Source organism: Miniopterus schreibersii (assembly GCF_964146895.1).
Source record: "Miniopterus schreibersii genome assembly, chromosome: 4".
Lineage (NCBI taxonomy): Eukaryota > Metazoa > Chordata > Mammalia > Chiroptera > Miniopteridae > Miniopterus > Miniopterus schreibersii.
In genome coordinates, this window is record NC_138105.1 from 72,369,930 (window position 1) to 72,397,305 (window position 27,376).

Sequence of the window (27,376 nt, forward strand, 5' to 3'; positions counted from 1 at the left end):
AAATTCCTCCTCTCTCTACAAATGAGGCTTCTACAGAACTTGCTGCCACATGGGACAAGGCTTAGGAGGTACTGAGAAACTCCATATGTGAACTCTGCTTAATGTGCATTCCAGCTTTGGGGCTTGGCTCATTTGTGTCATCCTCAGGGACACTTGCCTGCCTGTCCTCTAAAGCAGTACCCTGGATACTTCTCTTGGGGAGCTTTCTTCCTAGCACATACCACAGCCATCATTTTACCTTCCTTTGATGATTATGTTAACATTCCACTGTCTGTCTCCGAGAAAGTCAGAATGACTTAAGGGATATGCTTGGGATGTGCTCAGTTTTAGGAAAAGATCTCTCTGTTATAAGAACTATATGTGACCCTTTCAAGGACTCACACAGCTAGCACAACACAATTGTGCGTGAGGAAGGGCTTCCCGTGTTACTTTGTAAGTTATTGCACCATTTTAACTTTTTTTATATTCAGCTTACATCATTTTTATACTTTTTAAACTAATTTGTAAAAATATAAAAGAAGTGTCTTTAGGTCAGTTAGTTATCATCCAAGAGATAACTCTCCCTGCTTTCAAAATCTCAGACACATCCGCCCACAGTGTGGGATAGACAGCAGTGGTGGAAGCCTTCCTCCACCAGGCAAGATATGTGTCCTGACCTCCCATGAGCAGAAAAGCCTAGCGTGCAGGCCAAGACAATTCCTGTAGGCATGTTGTCACAGCTTCTTAGGCCCTCCTTCCCAGCCAGGTACATGGTGGGGGCTGGGGTAAAAGGGTTGGGGATTGAGGAGGCCTCCTCTGTCTACACCCCATAAGGTTATTCCGACTTTCCAGCCCTTGGCCATTTAAGTGAAAATGATGAGCTGAAAAACCACATGCAATAAACAAGAAGGAGCAGCCAACAAATTCTCTTAAAATCTCAGAAATGTTCAATAAACATTTGTAGAGCGAGAAAATAAATAACATCTCAGAGGAGCCAGCAGCTGCCTTTCTCCTTCTTACTGGGGTTCAGAGTGCATGTATCTCCCAACAGGTCACATATCTTGAGGGCAGGGCAGGCCAGTCCCAGCTCTCTAAAGGCTCCTGGCTGCTGTGTCCTCCTCCCTCTCCCACAGTGCCCCCTATGCCCTCACTGGTCCGCTCCGGACTCTGAGAGCTCTTGGGCCTCAATCACTTTTCCATTCTGGCTACCTTCCTGGACCAGCTGTCCAAAGCCCTGTTTCCTCTCCTCTGTACATAGAAGCCGATTCACCAGCAGGCCAGAGCCCACACAGGCCATGCCATAGAGGGCCAACAAGCTGGGAACTTGAGCTCATCCCCAGCTGGGTCTGGTTGGCTTGGTGGCCAAAGGGAAAACCCAGGACCTCATGGGCCAAGAGAGAACCAGAACAGGGGGTCTTTGGGGTCTTTGCAAATGGCCACAGATGGCTCTGGGTGGAGGTGGCCTGATCCCAGCCCCAAGTGCCAGCTGATGCCAGCCTGTCCACTTGACAGAAAAACACACGCTGGCCGCCTGCCCCGGGGTGTTTCCAGAAGAGAAATTTAATCTAATTTACATACTTCTAGATACATCGATAACCAAAATGTGGCCACTGAAAAAAGTTAAAAGATCGATCAGCTCCCAGTTTCTAGCTGGCCCAGGATCGCAAAATAAAAAGATCCACGTTCCTTATTCTCTACACAAAACGCGTTTTTAAAAAAGTGAAAGGTCTAGGGAGCTATACATAGAAAGGAACAGTGAAAAGAGGGAGGGGATTGGAAGTGGGGAGGAGAGTCCCACCCCACTCCCTCCAGGGCCCGGAGCCCCCAGAGGTTCTGGGGAGTCTGGACATGGCAGGAGGCAGCTGTCAGCTCTGAGCTCTTCCCAGCTGGGAAGGCCCCTCTGGGGAGGCAGGGAGGGTCCAACAAGGATTTCCGTGGCATTGTGGGCTCAGTGGGGGCTCCCAGGCCCTGGTGGGCCTGCAGAGTGAGCGTGCCTTCCCCTGAGCAAGCACCGTGGCATGATGTGGTCGTTTGACTCGGGAACTGGGGGGCTGGAGCAGATCCCGGGTCTCACGAGGTGTGTGTGTATGTGTGTGTGTGTGTGTGTGTGTGTGTGTGTGCGTGCGTGAGAGGATAGTCACAGGGCAAGAGGGAACCAGAACAGGGGTTCTTTGGGGTCTTTGCAAATGGCCACAGATGGCAAACTGAGCCCCATCTGGCTGCTAGACACTGGAGACTGCTGGCCTTCCTCCCATGACCAGATCACCTGCCACCAGGGACCTGGCCTCTGCCCTGGCTGGATTGGGTAGGTGTGGCCTGAAGGAAGACGCCCTGGGTTTGGCCCCAGCATCCTTGAGCTGAGGGAGGGGCGCCCTGGCTGTAGTGTGCCCGGCCCCCAAGGGTGCCGGTTTGAGGTTTTGGCTTGCTCCTTTGGGAACAGAAAAGAAAGGAGGAAGAGAGGGAAGAGGAGACCAAGGAGGAGTAGGAGACAGAGGTGGCACGAGAGAGATCTGGAATGCTTTTGTGTTAGGGTGCCTCTGCTGCCGCTGTCTGTGCTGGCGGGACCTGAGGCTCCTCGGGCGGGGGGTCTGCTTTGGAGAAATTCATCTCCAGGATGTGCCGCTGTAAGTGCCGCACCCACTCCTCCTGGATGGAGAGAGGTCCCTGGAATTCCACCTCACAGAACCTGTGTGGGGGACAGAGAGAGGGAGGAGTGGCCAGTGCCCTGGCTATACCGTGAGTGTCCAGCAAACCTGCTGCTGCTCAATATGGACAGAGCAAGCCCAAATTTGAGGGAAGGGAACCCAGAAGCCAGATGTTCCCCAATGGAGAGCTACCTCCACCCATCACGGAGTGCTGGTCAGGTCCCCTGGAGCCCCATCTCTATGCTCAGGGCAGTCTGCTGGCTCAGGTGCTGGGTATGGGCCATCTGGCTCCCCAAGCACCTCCACCATCTGACTGTAAGCATGTGCTCTGATTGGAAAGAGCAGAGAAGCAGATCTTGCCCTGCCAGGCTCCAGGACAGAAGGATTCTGGGGAAAGGAGGGTCAGGCACTAACAAGCACCCACCCTGCTCATGCACCCAACTCACCAGCTCCCAGCCCTCATGACCCTAAACAAGGTCTCACAGCACAGGAGCCCCAAACCCAAGCTTGTGGCTGGAGAGACTTAGGTTTGAATCTTACTTCTGACTTTGCCTATGTGGCCTGAAGTGGCCCTCTCACATTCCAGACTCCCAGTTTCCTGGCCTCTGACATTCACCTAGACTTTGGTAATAATGAACTAAGACCTATTTTTTTCTTAATCAGGAAGACACCTGTTGAGCGCTTACTGTGTTCCAGACATAGTCTGAATGCTTTATAAACATTCAACTCTTTAATCCTCATAACAAATCAATAAGGTAGGTTTGCTATCAACCCCCATTGTAGAGGTGGGAATATTGAGGCATGGAGCAGAAAGTCCTTGCCCAAGGTCACTAAGCTGCTAAGTGAGGTCTCAATGGCCACAAAGCTCAGAGTCCCAGCCTAATGCTCTGAGGCATCTCTGTCTGTGAGGAGCCCTTAGCCCGGGTCCAGCCCACCCAGGGCATTGTTGAAACTCCCTTTCCCAACCCTAAGCAGCCTCTGTCCTGTTCAGAGGCTCTGGGTGGCCAAGCTCCAGGCAGGTAGCCTCCCTCCTTCCCTCCCTCTCCCAGGGGCCTCATACCTGCACTTGAGGGTATAGATGTTGCCGACGAACTTAACCAGTGACGTCTGGGGGGGACGGGGCACCAGGGAGGGGACTGGCCGGACCCGGGGTGGGGGTTGCCGCACCTCCTCCAGCTTCTGCTGCAGGTCACTGGCCTCCTCGCCCCCCAGGGCCGCAGAGGTATCTGCAGGGCGGGCTTGTCGGCGCTCAAATTCTGAGGGGGGGGAAGGGACAGGAGATAAGCTGAAGGGCAAGGCCCCTGGGGAGGTTCCTGCCTTCAGCAAGTGATGGGTGATTACTGTGGGGATTGGCCAGCTGGTGCCTGGATGCTGCCTGGCCCTGGTGACAGGTGGGATGGCAGATGGATAAGTGAATGGGTAAGCAACTGAGGAAGTGACTCCAGGGCAGATGCACAGCAGAAAATCTGGGGGAACAGTGGATGGAACCTGCTGGTGTCCATCGCCCTCATGACCCTCTGCCCCCAACACTCACTGTTGATGTTCTGCCGCTGGTGCTCCTCAGCTTTCACAGTGCCCGGTGGGCTGGCTGCCAAAGGCCGCTCACCACTGTCGGCTGCCCGGCCAGCCTCTGGCCCTGGCTCACCCCCAGCACTGCGGCCCAGCATGGACAGGCCCCCAGGTGCCAGCCCCAGGGGCGGCCGCTTGTCGCCCTCACGGCCATGGCCGGCGCTGCGGAACTTCTTGGTGAAGGGGCGGCCACCCTGGATGTAGCTGCGGTAGGCGCCCACCTTCTGGGGCCGGTGCTTGATCCACTCGCTCAGTGTCTCGATGGGTGAGCCATTCACACACCACTCAGTCACGCCGAACTGCCGCAGGTGTGCCCGAGCATGGCTGGCCAGGGCCTTGCGGTTTTCAAAGTAAAGGCCACACAGCTCACAGCAGGCCTCAGTGGCTGCAGACAGAGGGGGCGCTGCTGAGCCCCAGTCCCAAGGGAGCAAGGGTACCCAGAAGTTGCCGCCCTGGTCGGAGACAATCCCGCCTCCCACTGGGGCCTTGACCCTTTCCTGGGGGTGGGCATGCATGTGGCAGTGCCCGGCCCTGCAGATGCCCTCCCAAGACCCTGCCACCCACTGCTTACAGGAGTGGGAGGTCTTCTCATGAAGGGTCTTTGCCTTGAAGGGCAGTTCAGTCTGGATGTAGGTCTTGGCCTTGACCTCTGCAGGGAGGAGGCGGTCCTCCTGCAGGGGTCGCTTGGCTGCCACTGAGCCCAGGTAGCTGGTGGCTGAGGGCTTGGCACTGGTGATGGGTGCCAGGCTGAGGTCACGGGGTACCTGGGCCAGCCCAGCTCCTGGTTTGCCTGGCCGGCCAGCCATGGGCACCAGTGGCAGAAGGGGCTGCACAGACCCAGGAGCCGCTGTGGGGGACCCGTCCTCAACCAAGGCAGGGGCCAGGTCTCCAGCCGGAGGCTCCTTCTTGATGAGGCACGGCTTGGACTTCTTCTTAAGGATCTCCCGAAGTGTGTCAATGGGCGAGCCATTGACGGACCACTCAGTCACACCCATCTGTCGCAGGTGGGAGCGTGCGTGGCTGGACAGGCCCTTGCGGTTCTCAAAGAACTCACCACAGAACTCACAGCGGATGTCACGCACTGGCTCTGCCCGTGATGCTGCACGGGGTCAGGGAAGAGGGGAAAAGAGGGAGGTGGCTATTGGCAGGAAGCCTCCAAGCTCAAGGCCAGTGTTAGCTGCCCTGCTGAACCATTCATGAAGCCCCAGACCCAAATGACCTGCTCCCTCGTCTTCCTCCAGGAGCCCTTGTGTACATCTAGTCCTTCTGCTTGTTCTGTCACCTCAAGGTCTATCTGGCTTTCAGAAGGCTCCCTGTGACATGGTGATGTGTTAAGGATCAAGCATTCCCTTAATCCAGGGCTCAGATGCCAGGGTGACTGTGACCCAGTGTGATGCTGGGTAAGCCACTTCCCCTCTGAGCCTGTTTCCTCCTTGGCAAAATGGAAATGAAAACTTCCACCTCCCAGTGTTACTGGGATGGCCTAAAGCGGGAGCATGGCACCAAGCAGCATAAAATCACATGAGCACTAGCGCTGGGCCATCCTCATCTGCTGGGCATGCAGTAAGAGCTCAGCCCATCTGATAGTACAAAAGGAAAGTGAGTGACAGGGACATTACAACTACTGCATACACAAAGCTTTTTTTAACTTGGCACCTTGCTGAGTGCTTTACATCACTTCACAAAACCATACAGAGCGGAGACTATGCTGATCTCTATCCTCCAAAAGAGGAAACCTGCCCAAGGTCCTTGTTGCTAGACTGTGGGGCAGCTGAGAACCTAACCTGAACCTGACACCCACTTAGTGACCACAAATGTCAGAAAGACAGGTTAGAGACCAACTTCTGGTGGGTCTCTACTCCTGCCCATGGCAGGCATCACTAATTGATCCCTGCAATCTTTCTCCCTGGGAATCTGGCTGGTAGCCACTAACCAATCAATCGGAGGTGACACAAGAAATGGAATCTTTTCGCCACCACTGAATGTATAAATGAAGGAGAATCAAGAAACAGCTCAGCTGGGAACAGCATAGCAGACCATACAGCTAGCCCCTTGCCTTCTGGACCTGTGTATCCTCCCTTCCATTTCAACCCTGGGCCCTCTGGGTACCCTGAGGGGTCGGGGGAGGGAACCCCTCACTGATTTCTTCTCCCTGCCTTGTCCCAGGGTTACACTTACACAGGTTCAAGGGGGCCATGTCTTCCCGTGGTGCCACCCAGGGACCCTCAGACGGGTGAGGCTCCCCATGAAGGGCCCCCGGCAGCATCTCACGCTTAATCTCCACACGCATTTGTTCAGGCTTCAGCTTCTTGGTCAGGGAGGGTGCAGTCAGGCCCGAGAACATCTTTCGGGCAGTGGGAGGAGGAGAGGCAGTTGGTGAGTGGCCCAGGGGGCTGCCTGGTGGCGGCCCCAACTTCTTGGCCAGGGGCGAGAGGTGAAGGTCTGCAGGGCTGCGGGCTTCCAGCGAGCTGCCAGGACCTCCGCTGCCCACCACCTTGGCCAGGGCTTTTGGAGTAGGTCCCGGAGGATTGAGGGGTCCGCCAGGCCTGGACTGGGTCCGTCTCTTGAGGATCTCCCGCAGTGTGTCAATGGGCGAGCCGTTGACATACCACTCAGTCACGCCCATCTGCCGCAGGTGTGAGCGTGCATGACTGGAAAGACCCTTTCGGTTCTCGAAGAACTCACCGCAGAACTCGCAGCGGATGTCACGAGCTGGTTCTGGGCCTGAGGCTGCAGCAGAAGAAAGGGGCAGTTAGCACCATGGGTACCATCAGCATTGCCACCTGTGGGTCTCCTGGTCAGCTGGGCAGCAGCACGCCCACAGGCTAAGGTAGTGGTTGAGGGCAGGTGTAGGCCAGGGAGCTGAGGATTGGGGTGGGGACCAGACACCCAGCAGGAGCAAGGGGAAGCTCCAAAGAGCCATGGGCCCTCCTTGGTCCTGGTGGCAAAAAACAGAACCAAGATTCCACGGCTCCACAGGTCCCGACAAGGACTGGGGCAGGAAGGCAAGAAGCGGCAGCCTAAATGCCATGTGCCATCCAGACCAGGGAAAACCATGGGCACCTTCCACACCAACAGGCAGCACCCCACCCTTGGCCTTCATTCTCAGAGAAGGTCAAGTCATGGAGGTCAAAGGCCGAGAGGGAGGGCATAACAGCCGACTGCCAACAAGAGCTCTGGGCAGAACCAGCCCACTGCCAAGGGCCCCTGTCTACTCCCTGCCCCAGCAAAGAGGAAGTAGGGAGGGGGCTGCGACCCCCCCGGGAGGGGCTCCAGGGCCCGCAGGGAGGAGGGGGCAGCTGAAGCGAGAACCTACAGAGGTTGAGAGGAGACGGCTCCACATCAGAGGCCCAGAAAATGCCAGCGGCTGCGGCGGCCGAGAGGTCCTGCTTCCCCCAGGGGCTGGCCATACCCGCAGCCTTCAGCTTGGCCTTCTTGGCCGGCGGTGGGGGGGGGAGCAAGGAGAGGGCCGCAGAGGCGGGAGGAGGCCGCCCCAGCTGGGCCAGCACGCCGCGCCCGGGTGGGAGGCGATTCTGGACGCCGACCCTCCTGATGAGCCCGTGGAGCACGTCTATGGGGGATCCCTTGGCGTCCGGGTCGCTGACGCCCAGGTGGCGCAGGTGGGCGCGGGCGTGGCTGGACAGGCCCTTTCGGGTCTCAAACCAGGCACCACACAGCTGGCAGTCCAGCTCTCTGCCCCCGTCACTATCTAAAGCTGCGGAGACAAAACACAGGGGGGGGGTTCACGGCCGCCACCTTGGCCGGCCCTGGGGGACTGAGGCAGGAGGGCCTGGTGTGATTCTCGGCTGCTCAGGCCATCCGGGGTCCAAGACTTATGCCACAGATTGATTTTAAGAGGTTCTGGGAAGTGGGAAGTCCTGTTCCCTGCCTTGCCCTCTGGCATAAAGGTGAGTGTGGAGAGCTCAAGGATGTGGGATAGAGAGGCAGTAGCCCAATTCTAGTGGTCTAATCTGATGCCCTCAGGCCTTCTTCACTGGGACCCCAGCTATGGGAGCTGTGCAGGGTAGGTGGTGGGTACAAAGCAGGGCCCTGCCTGGCTACCCAGCATCATGTAGCCAAAGGCACACCTGCTTGGGGCCCTGCTCCTGGAAGCACAGCAGACCATGGGAGCAGCTTCATGGGAGCCTGAGGTGCCCTGTTGGCCCAGGGGGCCAAGACCCTGGGCTCAGTTTTAGGCCCTAGGGGCCACCAATATGTGGGAAGGCCTGATCTCCTAAGGGCCACCCAATCTGAGGCGGTTTCTTCCCACACCCTACTTAGTCAGATCCACAGGCAGACTGGACCCTACACAGTTAAGAGGTGCCTCTGCACAGGACTGATGCCCAAGAGCATGTGAAGACAGGGCCAACCACGGGACCTCCTGTCAGGTGGACCATCTATCTTCCTGTGGGACCCAAGGTGCTCCATGGGAACCCTGGTTCCCTTCATTGCCCCAACCCTCAGGCCCAGATAAGACAAAAAGCTGCCCCTAAGTGGCAAGGGTGACCCTGGCTACTTAATAGCCACAGCCAAGACCCCAGGGCAAGAACAGCAAAGTGGAAGACAGGTGATAATATGCAGTGTGGCCAGCACAACAGGAGACACAGCACCATGACCAACACTCTGACCCAATTGACCCAGAACACAGGAGCTGCAGTCTCCATTGCCCCCACCCTGAACTGTATAGCCCAATATGAGGCCCCCACCCTCCCAGTGCTGGTACCTCCCTCAGCTCCCAGGACCCACACTCACTGAGGTTCAGGGGCCCCTCGTCCTCAGACTGAGGCCACTGTGCCTTTGGGGAGGCCGGCCGGGGACTCAGGGATAGTTGGGGGCTCTTGTCCTCAGGATTCTTGGGGGTAGGGGAGCCTGCCAAGGCCAGTGGTGCCTTCTTGAGGAGTGGGGAGCTGGGTGGGTGAGCCAGGCCCTTGGCTGAGAAGCCAGGAGGTGACTTGATGGCCTTGTTGACAGCAGGGGCATCCAGGGGCTTGGCCAGGGTGAGCAGGCTCTGTCGGGGGGCCCCAGCGACCACCTCCTTCGGCGAGCTGGACTTCTTAGTCAGGCCCTGGGGCAGCCCGAGGGGTGTGTCAGGCAGGCCCTTCTGCTTCACGAGCTCGTAGAGGAGGTCGATGGGGGCACCGCTGCTCTCAGACTCAGCCACACCCAGCTGCCGCAGGTGGGAGCGCGCATGGCTGGACAGGCCCTTGCGTGTCTCAAAGCAGGCACCGCAGACCTCGCAGGTAGTCAGGCTCTGGGCTAGAGGGCAAGACAGAGGCCAGGAGAGCCAGCTGTGAGGCCCCACAGGCCCTGCTCTCCCACTTCTCTTCCCCTGGGGCCCAGCTCACTCAGGCTCCTTACAAGGGTTTTGCTTTGGTCAAGCCCACATGATCCTTAAAATGACCCTAATGAGGCAAGAACTCATCCCAGTTGGCAAATAAGGAAACTGAGTCTCAGAGAGTGGAAGAGTTGTGCCCAAGGGCACACAGCAGGAGGCAGAGCCTTACTGTGGTCCAACTGGTGAAATGCCTTTTGAATCTCCAATGTACCAACCAGTGTCCTGGCAACAGGTTTTCTCCCAAATGCTGACCTGCCAGCCACACATTTTACAGAGTCAAGTCCTGGCCACCCTCTGCCACTCAACTCATGCCCCCAAGCGCTGCGCTGGAGGCCCCAGTCACGGTCTCTGTGGTGCCCTGCACCCTCTTCTGCAGAGCCTTTATCCCTGCCTGTTTGCTTCTTTGCCTCCCAGCTCCCCAACTTCATGACCCCAAGGGCAAGGGCCAGGTATGTTTTGCATCTCTCATATCCCTGGGGTCCAGCAGTGTTTGACACTACTCAATAATGACCTGAGAATCAACCCACAGACAAGGCAGTGTCATGAGGAAGATTACACAGCTAACGAGAGTCAAAGTTAGCCAATGAACTGGGTCTGAGTGCGAGCCCTTGACAACCATGACCACTGCTTCTCTGGATGCCCCTCCCTTGCCCAGTGAGGGTGAAGCTCAAGGTCATGCATGCATGCTCAGGGCAGCAGCAGCTCAAAAAAGAAGACAGCTGGTGTCTCCTTGGTGCCTTGCAGTGCGAGAGAAAGCCGTGGGCAACCTGGGGCCCCCCATATTAATCCCCAGGCCCAAGAGCTCCCTGTGAGTGTGACCAGCCTGACCAGCACCACCGCCCTGCCACCTGGGCCACTCACCCTTGAGGTCCGGCAGCTCTTGCCTGCTACCATGAGAAACCTCTGCAGCCACTTTGCTGCTCAGCCGATTGGCCACCTGCTCCAGGGGCCCGGGAGCAGGTAGGCTCTTCCTGGGGAGCAGGGGGGAGCCCAAGTCCATGGACACCATGGTGTTTTCTTCAGAACCCAGGCCTGTGAGGTTAGGAAGACAGGCTCAGCCCAGGCAAGGCATAGGCTGTCTACCCCCATAAGGACTGAGAGCAGGGACATGGTGGTGTGGGGAAACTTCTTCCTCATCCTTGGTGCCTGCTCTCACTCTTGGAAGTTGAGGCTCCATCCAAAACCCCCAGAGCCAGTATGATGGAGGGATGTCAAGGATGCCTACTGACAGCAGAGACTGGGAACAACTTCCACCCCAGTCTCTGAACACAGTTAGGGGGACATAGTCTGAGCCAAGTCTCCCATCCTAGATCTCAGAGAAAATCTTTCTCTGGGTAGAGCTTGTGGAGGGAAGCATATGTCAGTCTTGGGAGTAGGTGGGGGGAAGGGGTCAGAAGGGGAATTCAGTAAGAGAAGGCCAGGGTCAGAGGCCAGAGAAGCAATGCAGAGGCGAGGAGCCAAGGACAGGGAGAAGGCTCCAAGGGACTTGTGCGGAATCTCCAACCAGACAAGACAGCTGGGGCTGGGGCTGCAGAAACAACTGGGGGGCCTCGGGACGGCCTACTTATCACAAGTTGAGCTCTAAGTGGGGTAACGTAAGAACGAGGATATCACTGAGGACAGGAAAAGTAGGAATCACAGAACTGTATAAAGTTTGTGAAGCGTCATCCATCATAACAGTAAGCTTCCCTGGGTTGGGTGTGCATGAGGAGAGGAAGTCAAAGGTGCATTTTCATAACCTAATTTTTCAGACAAAGGAGACTAAGAGGCCTGTTGGGCCCCAAGTTTAGTGTTTAGAGTATGGACAGAGCTCTGAGGATGAAGGACCAGTATGTCAGATGAGGTCTTGGAGGCATCAGTGCTATGATGGGGAGCCGGTGGGTCCCCTGCTCAATGTGAGTCCTACGGAAGCACGGAGAAGGCAGGCAGAGGGGGCCAGTGGGGCCAGGACACCAAGGACTTTGTCAAAGTCTCCGGGAGAAGTGAAGTGGGCGCGTCTGTCAGATGGGACAGGGACCGTGTCAGGGTTGAAGTGACTTGGAGTCGTTTTCACCGCCGGAGAGGCCGGAACTCTGGCGAGAGACGCTCCCGGGGCTCCAAGAGGAGCAAAGGGCATCTGTCAGACGGGGCGAGGGTCCCACGGGGTGGCGGTGGAGACTGTTTCTGAAGCCCGCAACCCCGAGAGCGGCGACAGGAGGCCCGGGACCCGCGCGACTGGAGGGCCTGGGGGGGGAGGGGTAGTCCTGGAGACTGGACGGGGGGCGTCAAGGGCGTCTGCGGCTGGCAGGACGCCGACTTTGCCCTTCCCTAACCCTCCCCGGCTCGGGCTCTTACCCGGCGCGGGCGCGGGCGCGGGCCCGGGCCCCGGCTCCGACTCGGCCTTGGGCCCGTCCCGCGGCGGCGGCGGCGGCGGCGGCGGGGGTGGGGTCGGCGGAAGCGGCGCGGGGAGGGCCCCAGAGTCGGGGCTCGGGGGACCAGGTGGCGGCACCCCCGCGGGCGCGCGCTCCCGGACGCCCCCCGCGCGCGGCCCCGCCGCCGCCTTGCTGTCCGCTTTTGTCACTCGGCACTGGGCGGTGGAGGCAGCCATCTTGGCTCCGGCGCACGCGGGGCGGCCGCCCCAGGCGGGAGCAGCCGAGCGCCGAGCGCCGCTGCCGAACCCGCTCCGCTCGGCCCCGCCCCTCTGTGTGAGCCCAGGTCTGCTGGCCGAACTCCGAACGTCGCGACCAAAACGATCGTTCCGGCCCTACCCGCTCCCCCGATCGCGGATGCATGCAAGTCGTGCTCCTAGCTGCTGCCAACGGCCGCCCCAGCCCGGACAGCCCTAAAGCTAGGATGGGAATCCTCCGGCCACACGCATCCACCTTAACAGCCTCCAGGTTCCCAAGCCCCAACAAGCGGAACTGGGACCTGCCCTGGGACCTGCTCCCTTCCCTTCCCTGAAAGTCTCCCCTCCCTGTCGGGCATCCTGTAAGATCCCTGATTCCCAACCACGAGGATCCCCCCAACATCATCCTGACCGCACTGTCCCGCACTCCTACAGAACACCCCACACGGCCGGCACCACATTTTAAGTACAACCCGCTTCTGTCTAACACCAAACAGATTGCCCCCAGCTGTTCCTTGACAGCTGGGTGGGGCCAGAATCTGACCGTTGCCCCGCCCCCAACTTGGCACCCGCCCTCCACGGCCCGCTTAGGGAGGGGTGGGAGAGGCTTTTAAGGACAGCTTTGTAGAGCCAGTGCCCAGACTTAGCCCTAATCTCGGACATCCTTCCTCAACGCAAGGCTCCCAGGATCTTCTCAACCATTCCTTAACAGCCCCCGCCCCGTCCCCAACCCCGGCCCCCGCTCTCCCCTTCACTGAAAGACTGATCATACATAGCTCCCCCTCACAAGACCAAGGCCAGGGCAATGCTGGGCTGCTTCCTCACACTCTAATGGTTGGCCATCTCCCTCAGCACTAACTAAGAGGCTGGCACACTGGTCTTCATGTGGAAACAGCTTAGTCAGAGCTCAGCCTGACTGCTGGGTGTGTAAGGGGTATAAGCCTGACATTCAGGCCTCTGTGGGAGTGACAAAGAAAGGGATGGGGCTAGAACTGCCAACTGTGCCTCCAAGCCACCCCTGAGACACCACAAACCTAGCCAGATGTGTGAGCCAGAAGCAAGAAGCCTGAGGTCATGTGCCCACTCTACCTCTCCCCAAAATGTGACCTCAGCCCACCACTATCCTCTCTCTGTGGCTCAGTCACTTTTTTGTTTTGGGGTCGGGGATGGGGCAGGGAGGCGTGGTTAAGGAGAGGGGGCTTTGATAGCCCTTCCCTCCCTTTGTAGACCCTCAAGTGTCCTTCACTGGTAAGGGGGCTTGCAGATGGGACCAACCTATCCCAGAGTATCAATCAAGGTAGGATCCTGGAAGCTCCAGACAGGAGAAACAAAGAAGCCTCAAACCCAAGCAGCCCTTGGACAACACCTCCCCTCCCCATGTTCAGGCACCTTCTCCATTCCCCAAAGCCCAACTACTCTTCCTGTAAAGTTCTCTGCCTTGAGGTCCAGTAAAGGCTTCTACAAAGTCACACTCCACAAGGCTCGGTCTTTCCATGGTGCCCAGCTCCAGGCCTCTTCACCAAAATATTACTTCTGCATTTCCCAAGCCATCTCACTACAGAGACCACCAAACATGGTGTTTAGAAGTCTAGCTCTACTGCTTTGTGGCTATGGCAAAACAGATGACCCAAGTTTCCTTATCCATAAAACAGGAACACAACAATCCCTAGCCCCATGGAATTGCTTTGTGGCATACATGAAATGAAACCTTAGTACACAGCAAGCACTCAATTATGGGAGTGATTATCACTGCTACCAGACAAATTAGACACCATTAAAAATGTAGAGTGTAGATCCACACTGCCCAATAGGATCAGACTAACCCTGTACGTTTCAAGTATTCAATAGTCATGTAACCAGTGGTGACCTTGTAGGACAGCAGATTTCTGTCATCTCAGAAAATTCTACCAAATGACACCACTCTAGATAGAAGATGTCATTAAGGGCAAGGATCTGGAGCCTGACCTGCCTGAGGTTTCAAATCCCAGGTCCACCACTTCTGGCTGTGTGACCTTGGGCAAGTTAATTAAGCTCTCTGTGCCTCAGTTTCCTCATCTTTAAAATGGGCTTATCATAACACCCTTGTAGGGTTGCCATGAGGATGTACATGAGTTCATGTTTGTAAAGTGTTTAGAACAGTATCTGGCTCCTAGTAAGAGCTCAGTAAGCATATGTTAAAATCACTGTCAGGCAAGGCAGGGTGGAACTGGATCCAGGAGGAGCTCTGGGCCAGCCCACATAAAACAGAAGTGACCCATAAGTAGCAGGGTAGTAGTGAGGACAGTTGTCAACGTACTTTGTAGAGTAACTTGAAACACTTTCAGGAAAGGGGAGTGGCTGTCTCCCTCCCATCCCCCCATCCCTCTGGACTCCTGGGAAGGGTCAGGGCTCCACACCTGCCCACCTTCTCTTCCCTTACCATCTCCGTAGGCTGGCCCAGGGTCCTCAGCCCAGGTGGGTGGGAAGGGCACTGTGAGAGGTAAGCGGGGCCTGTGGGAGGTCAGATAGCCACCAGGCATCCCCCCGGGCTCATGGCCAAGGGGGCTGGGGGGCCTCTCGGCGGCCGATGTGGCCAGCAGCTCCTGTAGGATATTGATGGGTGAGACGGTGAGCTCCCAGTTAGTGATTCCAAAGTCACGCAGGTGGGCCCGGGCATGGCTGGAGAGGCCAGCCCTCGTGTCAAAGCCGGCCCCGCAGAAGTCACAGCGCATCAGGCTGAAGGTGCCAGGGTCAAAGTTAGCCACTGTGGAGAGAGAGAGAGAGAGGACATGGACTGCCTGGGCGGGAAAGGGGGGATGACTCTCCAGCCCCAGTCCTCCCCTCTCCCAGGACTGCTTACCCTCTGAGGATCACACACCTGGTGCTGTTCCTCACCTACATGCCTCCCTTCCCCTTTGCCCATTATGCTCCTGCTTGCGTCAGCTCCTGAGTCCCCCCAACTCCTCCCCACTCTAAGAAGCCTTCTCTTCTGACCTCCTAGGTTTCCCCCTCAACAGCTTGCAGCATCAGGGACCCCACCCTCAAACACTTCTCCAGTTGTGGATTTGCAATCATTTGGGTGATCGATTAAGACCCTTCTTGTGTCTAGAGCTCATGTTCCCAGAGCTTCCCCCATCACAGCCCCAGTTACTCAACATTATAACTGCCTGATTTTGTGGCTGTCCACCCATGTCCCTCACCCCCAGCACACATGCACGCACACACACTCAAACACCATACCAGCACCTCCCAAAGTGGTCTCCATGTCTGCCAGCATCAGAGCCACCCAGGGCGCTCGTGTTGGAGAAAGACCTCTGGAATCAGAACCTTGGTGCCTGGGACTCTGCATACCTCACAGGCAGCCCGGGGGATTCTAAAGCCAGCCAGGCTCCCACCACTGCTGTGACCGGGCTGCGAACTCCAGGAGAACAGGGACTGCTGTTTCATTCACTGCTGTGGCCCCAGTGCTCAAAACAGAGGGGACCTCGCTCAGTAAATATTTGTCGAATGAAGAAACCAATGAAATCCCCTGCCTGGGGCTGACTCCTCTGCCTATACGCCTTCCTCCAGCTGCTGGAAGGGCCGGGGCACGGGGGTATCCCCACACCTCCACCAAGGTGAGTGCCTTTGCTGCGGCTCCCAGGTCTTCCCAGAGGGGAGGCCCCAATTTCACCCAGCTTGGCACTACGGGAGGATTTAGAGTAAGGGTTGTTGGTTGGTTCAGACTCAGCTGCCCAGCTGTGTGTCTCGGGTGCCTCGGAGGGAGGTGGGTGCTGGAACGAAGCCCCCCTACCTTTTTTCTTCTTCTTCTGGAAGGAGAACCTTCGTTCGATGGCCTTCACCTCCTCAGCGGAGATGAAATGCCGAACATTGTAGCTGACGCCCACACGGTTTAGGTGGCCCCGCACATGGTTTGCCAGGCCGATGCCATTGTGGAAGCGATCGGGGCAGTAGGGGCACTTCCGTTCCTCGTGCTTCAGCGCCACTGCTGGGTCCCCATCCAGGATTGTGTCCAACCCCAGTGGGCCACCCAGCGGTGCCTCCAGGAGTAGGAAGTCCAAGGGGTGGGTGCCCCCCACCCTCAGTTCCTCAGGCTGCAGACTTGGGGGAGCTCTAGCTGCTGCAGCCAGGACCTGGGACCTCAGCTTGGCCACCAGCACAACTGGCACCATCCCAAGGAGCTGCTGTTGCTGTGCTGGTGAGGCCTTGGCTGCCCGCAGGGCTTCTCGGAAAGTCTGCTTCAGCTCCAGAGCTGACTCTGGGATGAGGCCAGGGACAGCTAGGGGTGGAAAGACCCCATTTCCAGGGAAAAAGTCCATTTCTGAGGCCAGTTGTATATCCTCCTCCTCCTCTTCGCTCCAGGGGTGCCTCTGGTCCCCTAGTTGGGCTGGGAGCCCTTGCAGATGGACAGCATTTTTACTTCTACTGGGCTGCAAGGAATAGGGGGTGGATGCTAGTGGTAAGGGAAAGGCTGGCCTTCCCAGGGACCTCTGTCCCATGCTGTGTGGTAGTGACTTTGACAGTGGGAAATCCCTTGTGCCCAGCTGCTGGCAGCCTGGGCCAAAGGCCAGGCTGGGGTTGTATCCAGTAGGGTTCTCCCGCCATGTAGGGGCCAAGAACGGCTCACTGTTGCCAAAGTAGTCCTCAGCAGCTTCAGGGAAGCGGGCATACACATCCTGGCTGGTGCCAGGCTGGCTGGCAGGGTCCTCCTCAAATGCCTGGCTATCCTCCTCCCAGTGGGGACGGGCATGCACAAGCCTCACATGCTCCCTGAGCAGGCTCTCGCTGGGGGCTGGGAAGCCACAGAAAATGCAAGCATTGAGGCCCAAGGAGGCTCCATAGGGCTGATAGCCAAGGGTGGTGGCGTCAGGGCCTGGGCTGCCACCCCCAAAGGGCTCCTTGGCAGCCTGGCTCGGTGACTCGCGCATGTGCAGCTTGGCATGCTGCACAAAGGTTTTGGAGGAACTGGTGCCAAAGACGCACTTGGAGCACTGTAGCCGTGCCTCCCGGCCCTCATCACTTGGGATCCGCTTCAGCTTCTGGATTTCTTCAAGGATCTTCTCCCTGGAGGCCTGGTGTAGCTGCCGGTGCTGCTCCAGGGCACAGGGGTCAGCGAAGGCCCAGCCACACTCACCACAGGCCAGCGGGGCCACATTAGCCGGCGGCTCCTGGCCTGGGGCTCGGCGATGCTGGCTCATATGCTCCAGAAGGTGCTCCTTCTGCTTGAAATAGATGCTGCACTCCACGCACGGGAACACAGCTGGATCCTCGTCCTCGTCCTCGTCTGGGCTGGCCACCCCTTCGGCCACCTCCTGCAGCAGCTCACACAGGTAGGGACTGGTCCGGACTGGGGACAGCAGTGGCTGCAGTCGCTCTACAGATGCCTCCGAGTTCACCGTCCAGGTCTGAGTGGCCACTTCTGTGGCTGACCTAGGCAGGCACCACTCCGCAGCTGGCTGGGCCAGATCCTCCAGGTCCGTCAAGTGCTCTCTGGTGCCTACCTCAACATCCAAGGTCTTCGTGGTGTCCTCTACAGGCACCAGCACTGTCCTGAAGGAGGTGAGAGGTGGTGGTGGGGGCAGCAGGTCCAGGGGCAACCCTACATTCTGAGGTGGGGACTGCTCATCTGCATCTTGCAGCCAGTTGAACCTGGGGTGGCTCTTGGGGGACTTCTCCAAGAGCTTTGGCTCACCCTGGTGGTACAAGAACCTTCTAGAGCCCTCGAGCTCAGCGTGGGGCTTCACAGTTCTCACAATCACTGAGTCCTCGAACCTCTGCTCAGATGGGATGCCCTCCCCAGTTTCCTGGACCAGGGGGTGCTCCCAGGGTCCCCGGCCATCAGGGAGACCAGAGAAGTGTCTCAGGAGATGGGGTGGTGGGGAGCCTGGCCGGAATTCCAGGCTGCCTCCATCCCAGCAGCTGCAAGGAAGTGCCAATGGGGACAGGTTAGCCATGGACCTCAGTTTCCCTTCCTTGGGCATGGGAGAGGGGTCCTCCCAGGCAGTCTGAGACAGGCCCCAGAGACCCAACCCAAGGGTGACCTCAGAGTAGCCAGGAGTGTGAGGGTGAGGGTGGGGAGTAGGGGGAGTACATGTGGACCATTCCAGAGGCGGTGGGCCAAAAGCCAGATTCAGCTCCCGGGATGCACCTGTACATATAGCCTAGCCCTGTTGCGTTGTAGGGGAATGTGTAGAGACCACACTGGGGTCATAAAGTGTGTCCCTAAGTCTGGTGGCACAGTCAACTCTCATCTGTCCTCCAGGAAGGCCCAAGATTTTCACCCACGATCCAGACTGCTTTTGTATTAATCCTCCCCAAACTGGGGTGATTTAGTTTAGTTTCACCATTCCAGCAAATTTACTGAAACTCTGTGGCATGAACTGCTCCAGGGATGTAGATCCCCCTGCCACTCCTCCCACCCCCACCCCCACCCCTACCCCCATGTCATCTCCCCTCTTGTAAGGACAAAGTCAGGAGAGGTGCAAAGTCTCCACTCAGCCTCTGGCCCCAGTGATCCTGACCTCCTTTGTGTGTGTGTGGGGGGGGGGGGGTAGACCACCTCACTGAGCCTCAGTTTTCCAATCTTAAAAATGGGACAAGTCCCAAGAACCAGGAGCTTCCATGGCCTTATGCAACATCTAAGGAGCTCTCTCATATCCATAATCAAAGAAAACTTATCACATGACAGGTGCTTATTTAAATGATCCCAACCATAGCCCTTCAACAGGGGACCTTGACCACATGAAGTGTAGGGTGACAATGACACAACTCAGTGTTGGGGAAACACTTCACTTGGCCTGAAGCCTGGCTCCTGGTCAGCCCATGACTAATGTGCGTTCTTACTATGACTCTTTCTGATCCATCTCCCTTCATTTTCAAGACCCTGCTTCCACAAGAGGTTGTCAACCACACTGAGAGGCCTGCCAGAAATAATGGGGTCACCTCTCTAAGCCCCATCAGTGACATGAGATACTAACAGGACCATTCCCCCAGTGCTGTGGAAAAATTTCAGTGGGGTAAACCTGTGCCAAGAGCCCAGCATACAGTAAATGCTCAATAACAGAGAGCTATTATTAATCCTGACATGACTATTATTACATATTGGCACCACCAAGCTTTTTAATATAGGGTCACTGCCATCAGCATGGCTGTTGATTTCTGTTCCTAACCAATATCCCTTGAATCCTCAAGAAAAGTTGGTGAGATGCATCTTAGGGACTTTACAGATGAGGAAACTGAGTCTCAGAGAGGCCTGGCATCATTCTAAGGGTCACCTGGCAGAGATAGGATTCCAAGGGTCCAACCTCCAGGTGCCTGCCCCTCTGGCTGTATCCTGGCAGGGATAATGAGAGTTGACCCTTTGTGTTCATCCCAGTCCACCCCCCACCCCCTGCACACACCCAGGGGCTTGTCTGCTGGGAGCTACTTCCTCCTGCCTGGCCTCCTGATTCCCTCTGGTGCCCTTCTCACTCCCAGGGCTTCTCTCAGGACTGGGCACATCCTGCTTGCCCCCCTGCCCTCCCTGAGGTCAGGGCCAGCATGGCACTCACCAGCTGCTGATCCGATGGGTGGCGGAGGTGGCACAGGGGAGGGCTTCGCTGAGGCCGGGATGGGGCTGCCCGTCTGCAACAGAGAGGGGAGACCCTGAGGGGCTGGGGTCCCCCTGGCCGGGGCCCTTCGCACCCCAGCTCTGGAAGCCCTACCAGGCACCTTGCAAGGGCCCGGCTCCCCAACCCTCTCCTCTGAGAGGCCGTTGGCCTCTACATTCCTGAGCCCTGAAAGGGGTTTCCTTGGAGGAGTCCCCTTAGCTCTCCTGGGGCATACCAGAGGCTTGCTGCCTTCAATGGTCTTCTCTTTGTCCCTGCTGGGCAGCCAGGGTGATTTTTTAAAGTCACACACTGGTAAAAACTCAGCTGGCTGCTCATATCTACAATAAAAGCCAGATTCCAACCACCACCTATGAGGGCCTGTGAGGGCAGACCTCTGCAGGTCTTTCTAGCCTCACTTCCCTCTCCTCAGCCCTCACTCACTCCACCCCAACTGCTCTGAAGCCTCAAGTCCACCTAGCTCTTTCTGGCATGGGGCCCTTGCACTGGCTATTCCCTCAGCCTGAAGAGCCCTTCCCTAGCCACCTGCCAAAGTGAGCTTCTGTGGTTTCCTCTCTCATCACCTATTTCATTTCTTTCTTAGCACTCTCTGAAACTGCCTAGTTCCTTCTCTGGATGACTGTATGCTTGTGTCCCCTGCTAGCATGTAAGCACCCCTCAAGGGGGTGCTTTTCAGTCTCATTCACTGCAGCACCCAGAGCCTGGCATACAACAGGTGCTCAAACAATACTGGCCAGATGATGAGTGAGAAACCTTCTAGCCTGAGCTGCAGAGGTCCCATCCTGCCTTCCAGACCCCATTCAAGCCTATATTCTACAATCAAATCCTCTCCTGGGAGCCGTCACACAGATAGAGCCAACTCTCCATTATCCGCCTGTAGAGCCAACGCCTGGAGCAACCACAGGGATCCTGTGTGCTTCCTCTGCCCCCCTCCCACCGTGGCAAGGCGAGCATGCCAATTGGGGCTCCTGCCAACAGCCTCGGCCAAGGTTAACACACTGGGGTAACTTGCACCCTGTCCAGAGCTTGACAGATGCAATTGCTGGATTACTATGAATTTGAAGAAGGGCCAGAAAGGGGACTAGTGCTGAGGCTCACTCTTTTTCCAATCCCTGACCATCAAATTTGCCCAGGACAGTGAGAGTTGACTGTCAGAAACCCAAGTAAAGTATGGGCGGGAACGGGTAGAGGGATCAGAAAGTTGTGATCACTGACTGAGGTCCTTTGTACTGAGCCTGAGAGAAGGTGACTGTTGTGGCCTCCAGAAGGTGAGGATGCTGATAGAAGTATAGAAATTCATTGTCCAGAACAGCTTACCACCCTTGGTGCTATTTATATTTGGGGCCAATTATTCTGGGGGTGGGGGGCTGCCCTATGCATTGCAGGATGGTGAACAGCATTCCTGGTCTCTACCCACTAAAAGCTGGTAATCCCTGCCCCCCACCCATGCAGTTATGACAACCAAAAATGTCTCCAGATATGGTCAAAGTGTCCCCTGGGGGCAGAATCACTCTTCGTTTGAGAACCCCTGGAGTAGACAGACGCGGAGCAGAGACAGGCCAGGAGTATGCTTGGAAGCAAGGGCAGGTGTCAGCGTGGGAGGATGGGGTGGGTGGGGTGTTGGAGACCGTATGATGGTTGGGAAAGCCAGGTTTGAACCAGCACAGGAATCAAGACCACAAGCATCAGAAGTATGAGCTTCTCAGGATGGGGCAAACAGTTCACTGGCAACAAGCCCCAGCACAGTCACAAGTCTCAGGTTCCAGGCATCCTGCTTCTGAGATTCTGGGACCTTAAGCTCCTGAGATTCCAGGCGTCCCAGATTTGATGATTCTGTGATTGCCATTGTCTAAGAATGCCACGAGCCAGGGGGCTGTGTTGGCCTCTTTGAGCAGCTCCAGTGAGGCTCCTATTTTTAGTGACAGTGACTTTGAAGGAAGCAGGCCAAGCAGAGTCCCATATCCAAGACACCTGGGGGCCAGGAGCTCACCCAGTCAGTAGGGATTCAGTCCCTATGGGTCAGACAAGGCTCTCAGTTGCCATGCCAAGGGGCCCTTATGGATTCCTACCTTCTGGGATCCCTGAAAGGTTTGAAAATGAGAGAGGGAATACAAGAAGAGTGTCTATGAGCAGCTTGAACCCAAGCCAGGCAGCATGGCAGAGTGGTCAAGAACCTAGACTTTGGAGTTAGATCCTAGTTCAAGGCCCAGCAGCGACCAGAAGGGCATGCCTTTCCCATTCCAAGTCTCAGTTTCCTCTCTGTACAGTGGGAATAGCCACCAACCCAGTTTCACACAGCAAGTGACTGGTGCCAAGGAGATCCCAGTAAATGTTCCATCCACAGAGGCAGCAGTAGTGGGGAGGGAAGGAGGTTGGAGTGCCTAGGGGGTCGGGGCTGGTTCGGAGACATCCCAGGTTGGAAGCTGGAGGCTGGCCCCAGAGCCTCAGGCCCCTGCTCACTCCGTGCTCTGATTTCCTCTCCAGTCTAGGCTCCACAAGGGCAGATTTGGTGTTCATCCTCTGGCCCCTGGTCCCAATACCAGTATGCACCAAACTTCATCAATCTGTGTGAACCATCTTAGCCCCCTAAACCTTGGCTGTACCTGGGAGAAGCCAAACATTGGTGGGTGGTTACAGGGAAGTTGTGGGGGCTCTAGGCTAACAGCCATACTAGATGACAGGAGGCAGTAGACATATCCATGTCCAGGTGGAGAAGTTTGAGGGTAACCATTCCAGGGGTGCCCTGGGGGGATTCCAAGGGCTGGGTGGGGCTGAGGGAGGGCCTAGGCTTCAGAGTGGAACAGCAGCCCCAGTAACTGTTCCTATTTATAGACATCACAAGACTCCTAGGGCAGGTGCCTGTGCCAGGAAAGGGGGGTGAAGTAGGCTGAGAGGGCAGCAGGGGATCAGGGGGAGTGAAGCCCAGGCCCTCCTCCAACCTCCAGGCCAAGATCCCACTTCAAGTCATCCCCACCCCATGCCCCCATTTGCTCAGAGACACCACTAATGGTGGACCTTGCCCTCCTCAGCAGCCACATTCCCCTCCTCCCAGGAACATGCACTGGACCCTAATTGATTCCCTGGGGGAACTGAGAACACACCTACCTACTTACCTGGGGCTTTTGCTAGGTAGAGAAGACACATCCAATACATCAGACCCAGACCCAGAAAGGACCCCAGGACCCCAGAGCCTATTCCCTGGGGCTCCCACAGCCCAGATCCTGGGCCTGCTCTATAGAGGAGTTGTGGGGACACTGTGGCCTGGGACAGGGTCCTGCGTCTCTCTCCGCCTTGGTTTCTAAGGGGTTGGAAAGGGGATTGCTAAGGTTCCCTGAACTCTGATAGCCTGCAGGTCTCACCCTTCCATTCCCCTGTATAATACCTTCAGGTGCTACCAGTCACCTCCATGCCATTGAATATATGGAGCCCACTGCCTAACTCGCTGTTCCTCATCCTCAATTCCTAGATGCCCCCCAGGCTGGACCAGACTGGGCTTCCCCCATTGCAGCTCCAGCAACTGTGTCATAACACCTGGTGGTTGGTCTGTCTCCCTGATCCCAAATGGCATGGTCCATGAGAGTGGGGATGGTGTGTATGCTTGGTCACTGGCTGTGCCCCAGTGCCCAGCCCAAGAAGTTGTTCTGTCAATATCTAAGCAACATGAATGTTGCTAAGGGTGAGTGGGGGCAGGTCAAGGATGCCTTGATGGAGCATGGGCTTAAGGATGAGTGCTGTCGAGCCAGGTTACTGACTAGCTTTATGACCTTGGGCAACTTAAACCCTTAGGGTCTCTTTATCCATCTCTAACATGGGGCACTAATAACAAAGCTACCCCACAGGGTTCTTTTAAAAAGGCCATGAGAGGATCGCATGAAGGGGTTGGCATATAGGAACCCCCTAACTGGGTGCTTGCAGATTCCTGGAAACCAAGGCTTTCAGGGCAGGCCAAGGAGATGAAGGGAGATGTGTCTGGTGCATCAGCTTGTGCTGCCCCCACCACTCTCCAGCCATACCAGGCTCCTGCTTGGTCCTTGAATATGCCAGGCTCCTCCTCACCAGAGGGCCTTTGCATTGGCCATCCCCCCGACCTGGCTTGCCCTTCCCATCATTCATTCCATGCTCCACTCAAATTTCACCCCCTCAGAAAGGCTTTCCCAAGTCCCCCAGGCATGGGCCTAGCACTCGAGTACCTTCACTGTATCTGTCACTACATGCCCGTATTTCTTTAGTTGCTTGTTGTCTGTCTCCTCTACTAGAATGTCAGGCCCCTGAGGGCAGGGACTTGTGCCTCTTTTGTTTATATCTGTATCCCTAGTCTAGAACAGAGATTGGCACATAGTAGGTGCTGAGCATAATGAATAATTTTCAGGTGGGGACAGTCTGAGATCACCTTTTGCTGGGTAAACCGAGGCACAATGGGGTGGATGGCATCCCTGACTATCCAATCTCTCCCCAGCCACTAGAGGGCACAAGCTGCCTTGGCTCATGGCTCAAGGGCAGAACTCACCAACGCAGTGCAGCAAGGAAGAGCCAGGATAGACTGCTGAGGCTGGGTAACCCTGGGGAACAAGCAGGCTCAGGGTAGGGAGCTTAGGGTTCTAAGGTGGGCACCTGGACCCAATTAGTGTGCTCAGAGGAGGGAGCCAGGCAGATCTGAGTTCAAGTTCCAGCTCCTTGTCACCCACTGTAGGGCCTTCGTCAGGTCATTGGCTTGCAGGGCCTCTGTTTTAACAACTGTAAAATGCAAAACTAAGCAGAGTGCAAAGAGAAGGTTCTGGACCCAAGAAGAATTTGTATCCCAACTCAGCCTCTGCTAGGCTGGGTGACTTGGGGCCCTGTCTGAGCCTTGGGAACTGGGCTGGATGCTCCCCCAGGGCCACAGGGCCCACTCTCTTACCAGAAATGCCACCTCTGCCATCCAGAATGTCTCGGGGGCCCTCCTTGGTGACAGGCAGGTAATGGGTAGACCGGAAGATGCCACCATCCCCCTCAGCTGCCTCAGCCCCACCTTCGATGTCTTCCCTTGGAGCTGGGCCAGGCAGTCTCTCAGGGCCTCGAGGACGGTCTGGGGCAGCCAGGCCGCCTGCCAGGGGTCCATCCATGGATGCTCTCCGCTTGGCTCCACTCAGCTGCTGGGCTGGCTCAGCAAGGCATTGTAGATCTGGGGGCAGAGAGACAGGTGCTTAGGGGAGGTAGGAAAGGGACTCTCTCAGTTTCTCCTTCTTTGAAGCCCCAGTCCTCACCCTTAGAGCGCAGTACCTAAGTTTAACTTCCAGCCCAGGTGAGCTAAATAAATGGTGCTGAGGCCCTATCCACATACAGTGTACGGAGAACACTTATCTTTACACAGATCCTGTGCTGCCTCAGTTTACCCATTTTTATACATGCACACTCAGCCAGCTTGTTTTATTACAGCATTAATCCTATCACTTCTCACAGATGCCTCCCTTTTGCACTTTCCCCAAATGTGCCCTCATTCCATGCACACATATACCCTATGCCCACGCCTTGGCATGCATGCCGGCCACTTCTACACTCTGATCTTATACCCTAAAGTCCCCCCATCATTACCCCTGCACTTTTCCCACACTCCAGCCCTCCCCCACACGATCTTAGTGTTCTCCAGCATTAATACCTTCACCCTCACAACAGCCCAGTGACCCCGGATTAACCCCTTTGCTTTCCCCCAACATTACCCCTCATGCACACCCCAACCTGAGCTCCTCCATCCCACCCTCCCAAGACCTCTCTAGTCTGCAGGCAATGGGGATGGATGGGGCTCCTGGTCCATAAATGAGGACCCTGAGGAGGCCATGAGGGTGGGGGCTGTCCTCTACACCTATAAATACCTTCAAGGTAACGGCAGAAAGTGAAGGGCAGGAATGAGGCGCCCTCCCTGGGGAGATGGTGGGGAGACCGGGCCCAGGCAACCGGGGCGGGGCCGGGGCTCCAGGCCTGGCTGCAGGCGCTGCCCTGGGGGCCTGAGGGCTCCCAAGGGGCTCGTCCGTGGACTGGCAGTCGTGGCCGGGGTCCCTGGCCAGGCCTGGAGGAAGCACCTGCTGGTGCCCACCCGGTGGGCAATGCCGGCGGGGAACCCGCGGGACCGCAACTTCGGAGCACTTTGGCAGCGTGGGGAAGGGGGCTCCTGTCTGGAGCCCCCCCCGGGAGTCGCAGGAGTGGGAGTGGCGCCGAGCCAGCACACCCCTCGGGGGACCGAGGTCCAGGAGCTGCGCCCTCCGCCCGTGCATCTCGGGGTGGGAGACCCCGCGGGACGCGCGGAGGTGGGGGGGACACCTGCCCCAAGACCCCCGCTCCTCCCCCCACCTGCGCGGCCCCGCCCCCTACAAGGCCCCGCCCCTGAAGGCCCCGCCCCGCCCCCCGCCCCGGGGGGTCCCGCCTGGCTCGGCCGGGCCGGGCCTCCCCCTCCCCTCGTCGGCTCCGCCCCGCCCGCGGGCTCCCCAAGCCAGACCGGGCCTCACCGGGGAGGCGGCGCCACCGGCCAGGAGCCGGGGCTCGGAGCTCCCCTCTTTGGTGCGGCCGTCGCTGCCGCTACCGCCGCTGCCGCTACCGGTGCCAGTGCCGCGGCCTCCACAGCCGCCGCTGCCTCCACGGCTCGGGGGGACATTGTCCCTTTAAATCTCCCCCCCCCCCGCCGCCCCGCCCCCCCGGCGCGCCGCCGTGACCTAAGCGCGACAGCCCTGCCGCGCCGCCATGATGGGGAGGTCCAGGGCGCCCCCATCTATCCTCCCCCCTACCCCACCCCCCGCCGCCCCAGCGGCGCCCCGGGAGGGGAAGCGATCAGCGAGCGCGCGCCATGTTGGGTGTGGCCAGGCAGGTCACCCTTAAAGGGCCCCACAGTCTGAGTGTCCAGGGAGAGACTATTACCATGACAACACTCTTGTCCTTCTGCCCCCAATGACTCTTCATTACCCCCACCGGTTCTTCCAATGCTTTGCTCGCTAATAGCACCAGAAGAGTGGGGAGGGGCAGAGAAGTTCCTCTATGGGTCACTCATAGATCATTGAGAATTCCACCTAGCCAATCCTTAACCTCAGTCCCCAATCAGCTACCTTCCAACCACAAGCTCACTCCCTCCTTCCTCACTATCCACACTGGACTTCAGCACCTCCATGCCCCCAAAGCCTGCCCTAGGTTCCCACTTCTAAGCCCCCCTGTTCCACCTAAGCCCCAGAATTGCAGCCTCCAGAACTACCCTAACATGCATGTATAAATAGACCTGTTGCCTTCTCCTAGCCCCTCCACATGTCCAACCACCCATTCATTTCCCCACCCATTCATCCATACACTCATTTGATCAACTACACATCTACCCACCCAATCAACTAACCACCTATCCATCCACCTCTCCAACACCTACCCATCCATTCATCCAAACACCCACTCAAAACAAACTACTCACCCACCTCCCATCTACCTACTCATCCATCCACCACATAACCAACATCTGATCCCATTAGCCAGCTAGTCACCCTCCCAAATCCCCATACCCATCCAGCCGTCTGAATATACATACACTCAACTCACCTGTGCATGACTTATCTACCTATCTATCCATCCATCACCCAAGTAAATACCTACTTATCCATACGACCCCACTCTTCTCTACATAGAACCTTTCATCCAGCTACCCAAATAT

The 27,376-nt window shown here is 57.1% G+C and overlaps 2 protein-coding genes across 10 annotated transcripts in view; one reads left to right on the forward strand and one right to left on the reverse strand.

Moving 5' to 3' along the window:
- The window catches only part of LOC308556324 (olfactory receptor 1f45-like), a gene marked incomplete at both ends in the record, with an annotated part of 504,663 nt that overhangs the window by 326,761 nt on the left and 150,526 nt on the right, over positions 1-27,376 (forward strand).
- Positions 874-26,334, reverse strand: WIZ (WIZ zinc finger). 9 transcript variants are annotated; one of them, XM_081136760.1, is made up of 13 exons: positions 25,569-25,966; positions 24,617-24,880; positions 19,663-19,735; positions 15,906-18,031; positions 14,553-14,876; positions 10,390-10,560; positions 8,946-9,449; positions 7,510-7,908; positions 6,372-6,923; positions 4,765-5,292; positions 4,159-4,578; positions 3,685-3,880; positions 874-2,665 (listed from the first exon to the last, which is right to left on the reverse strand). In XM_081136760.1, the coding sequence occupies exons 2-13, from the start codon at positions 24,819-24,821 to the stop codon at positions 2,506-2,508; spliced, it is 5,658 nt and encodes a 1,885-aa protein (XP_080992886.1). In that variant the 5' UTR covers positions 24,822-24,880; positions 25,569-25,966; the 3' UTR covers positions 874-2,505. The 9 variants fall into 9 exon arrangements, with proteins under 9 accessions (XP_080992886.1, XP_080992887.1, XP_080992889.1 ...); XM_081136761.1 differs by lacking the exons at positions 10,390-10,560; positions 25,569-25,966 and adding an exon at positions 26,199-26,334; XM_081136763.1 differs by lacking the exons at positions 15,906-18,031; positions 19,663-19,735; positions 25,569-25,966 and adding an exon at positions 26,199-26,334.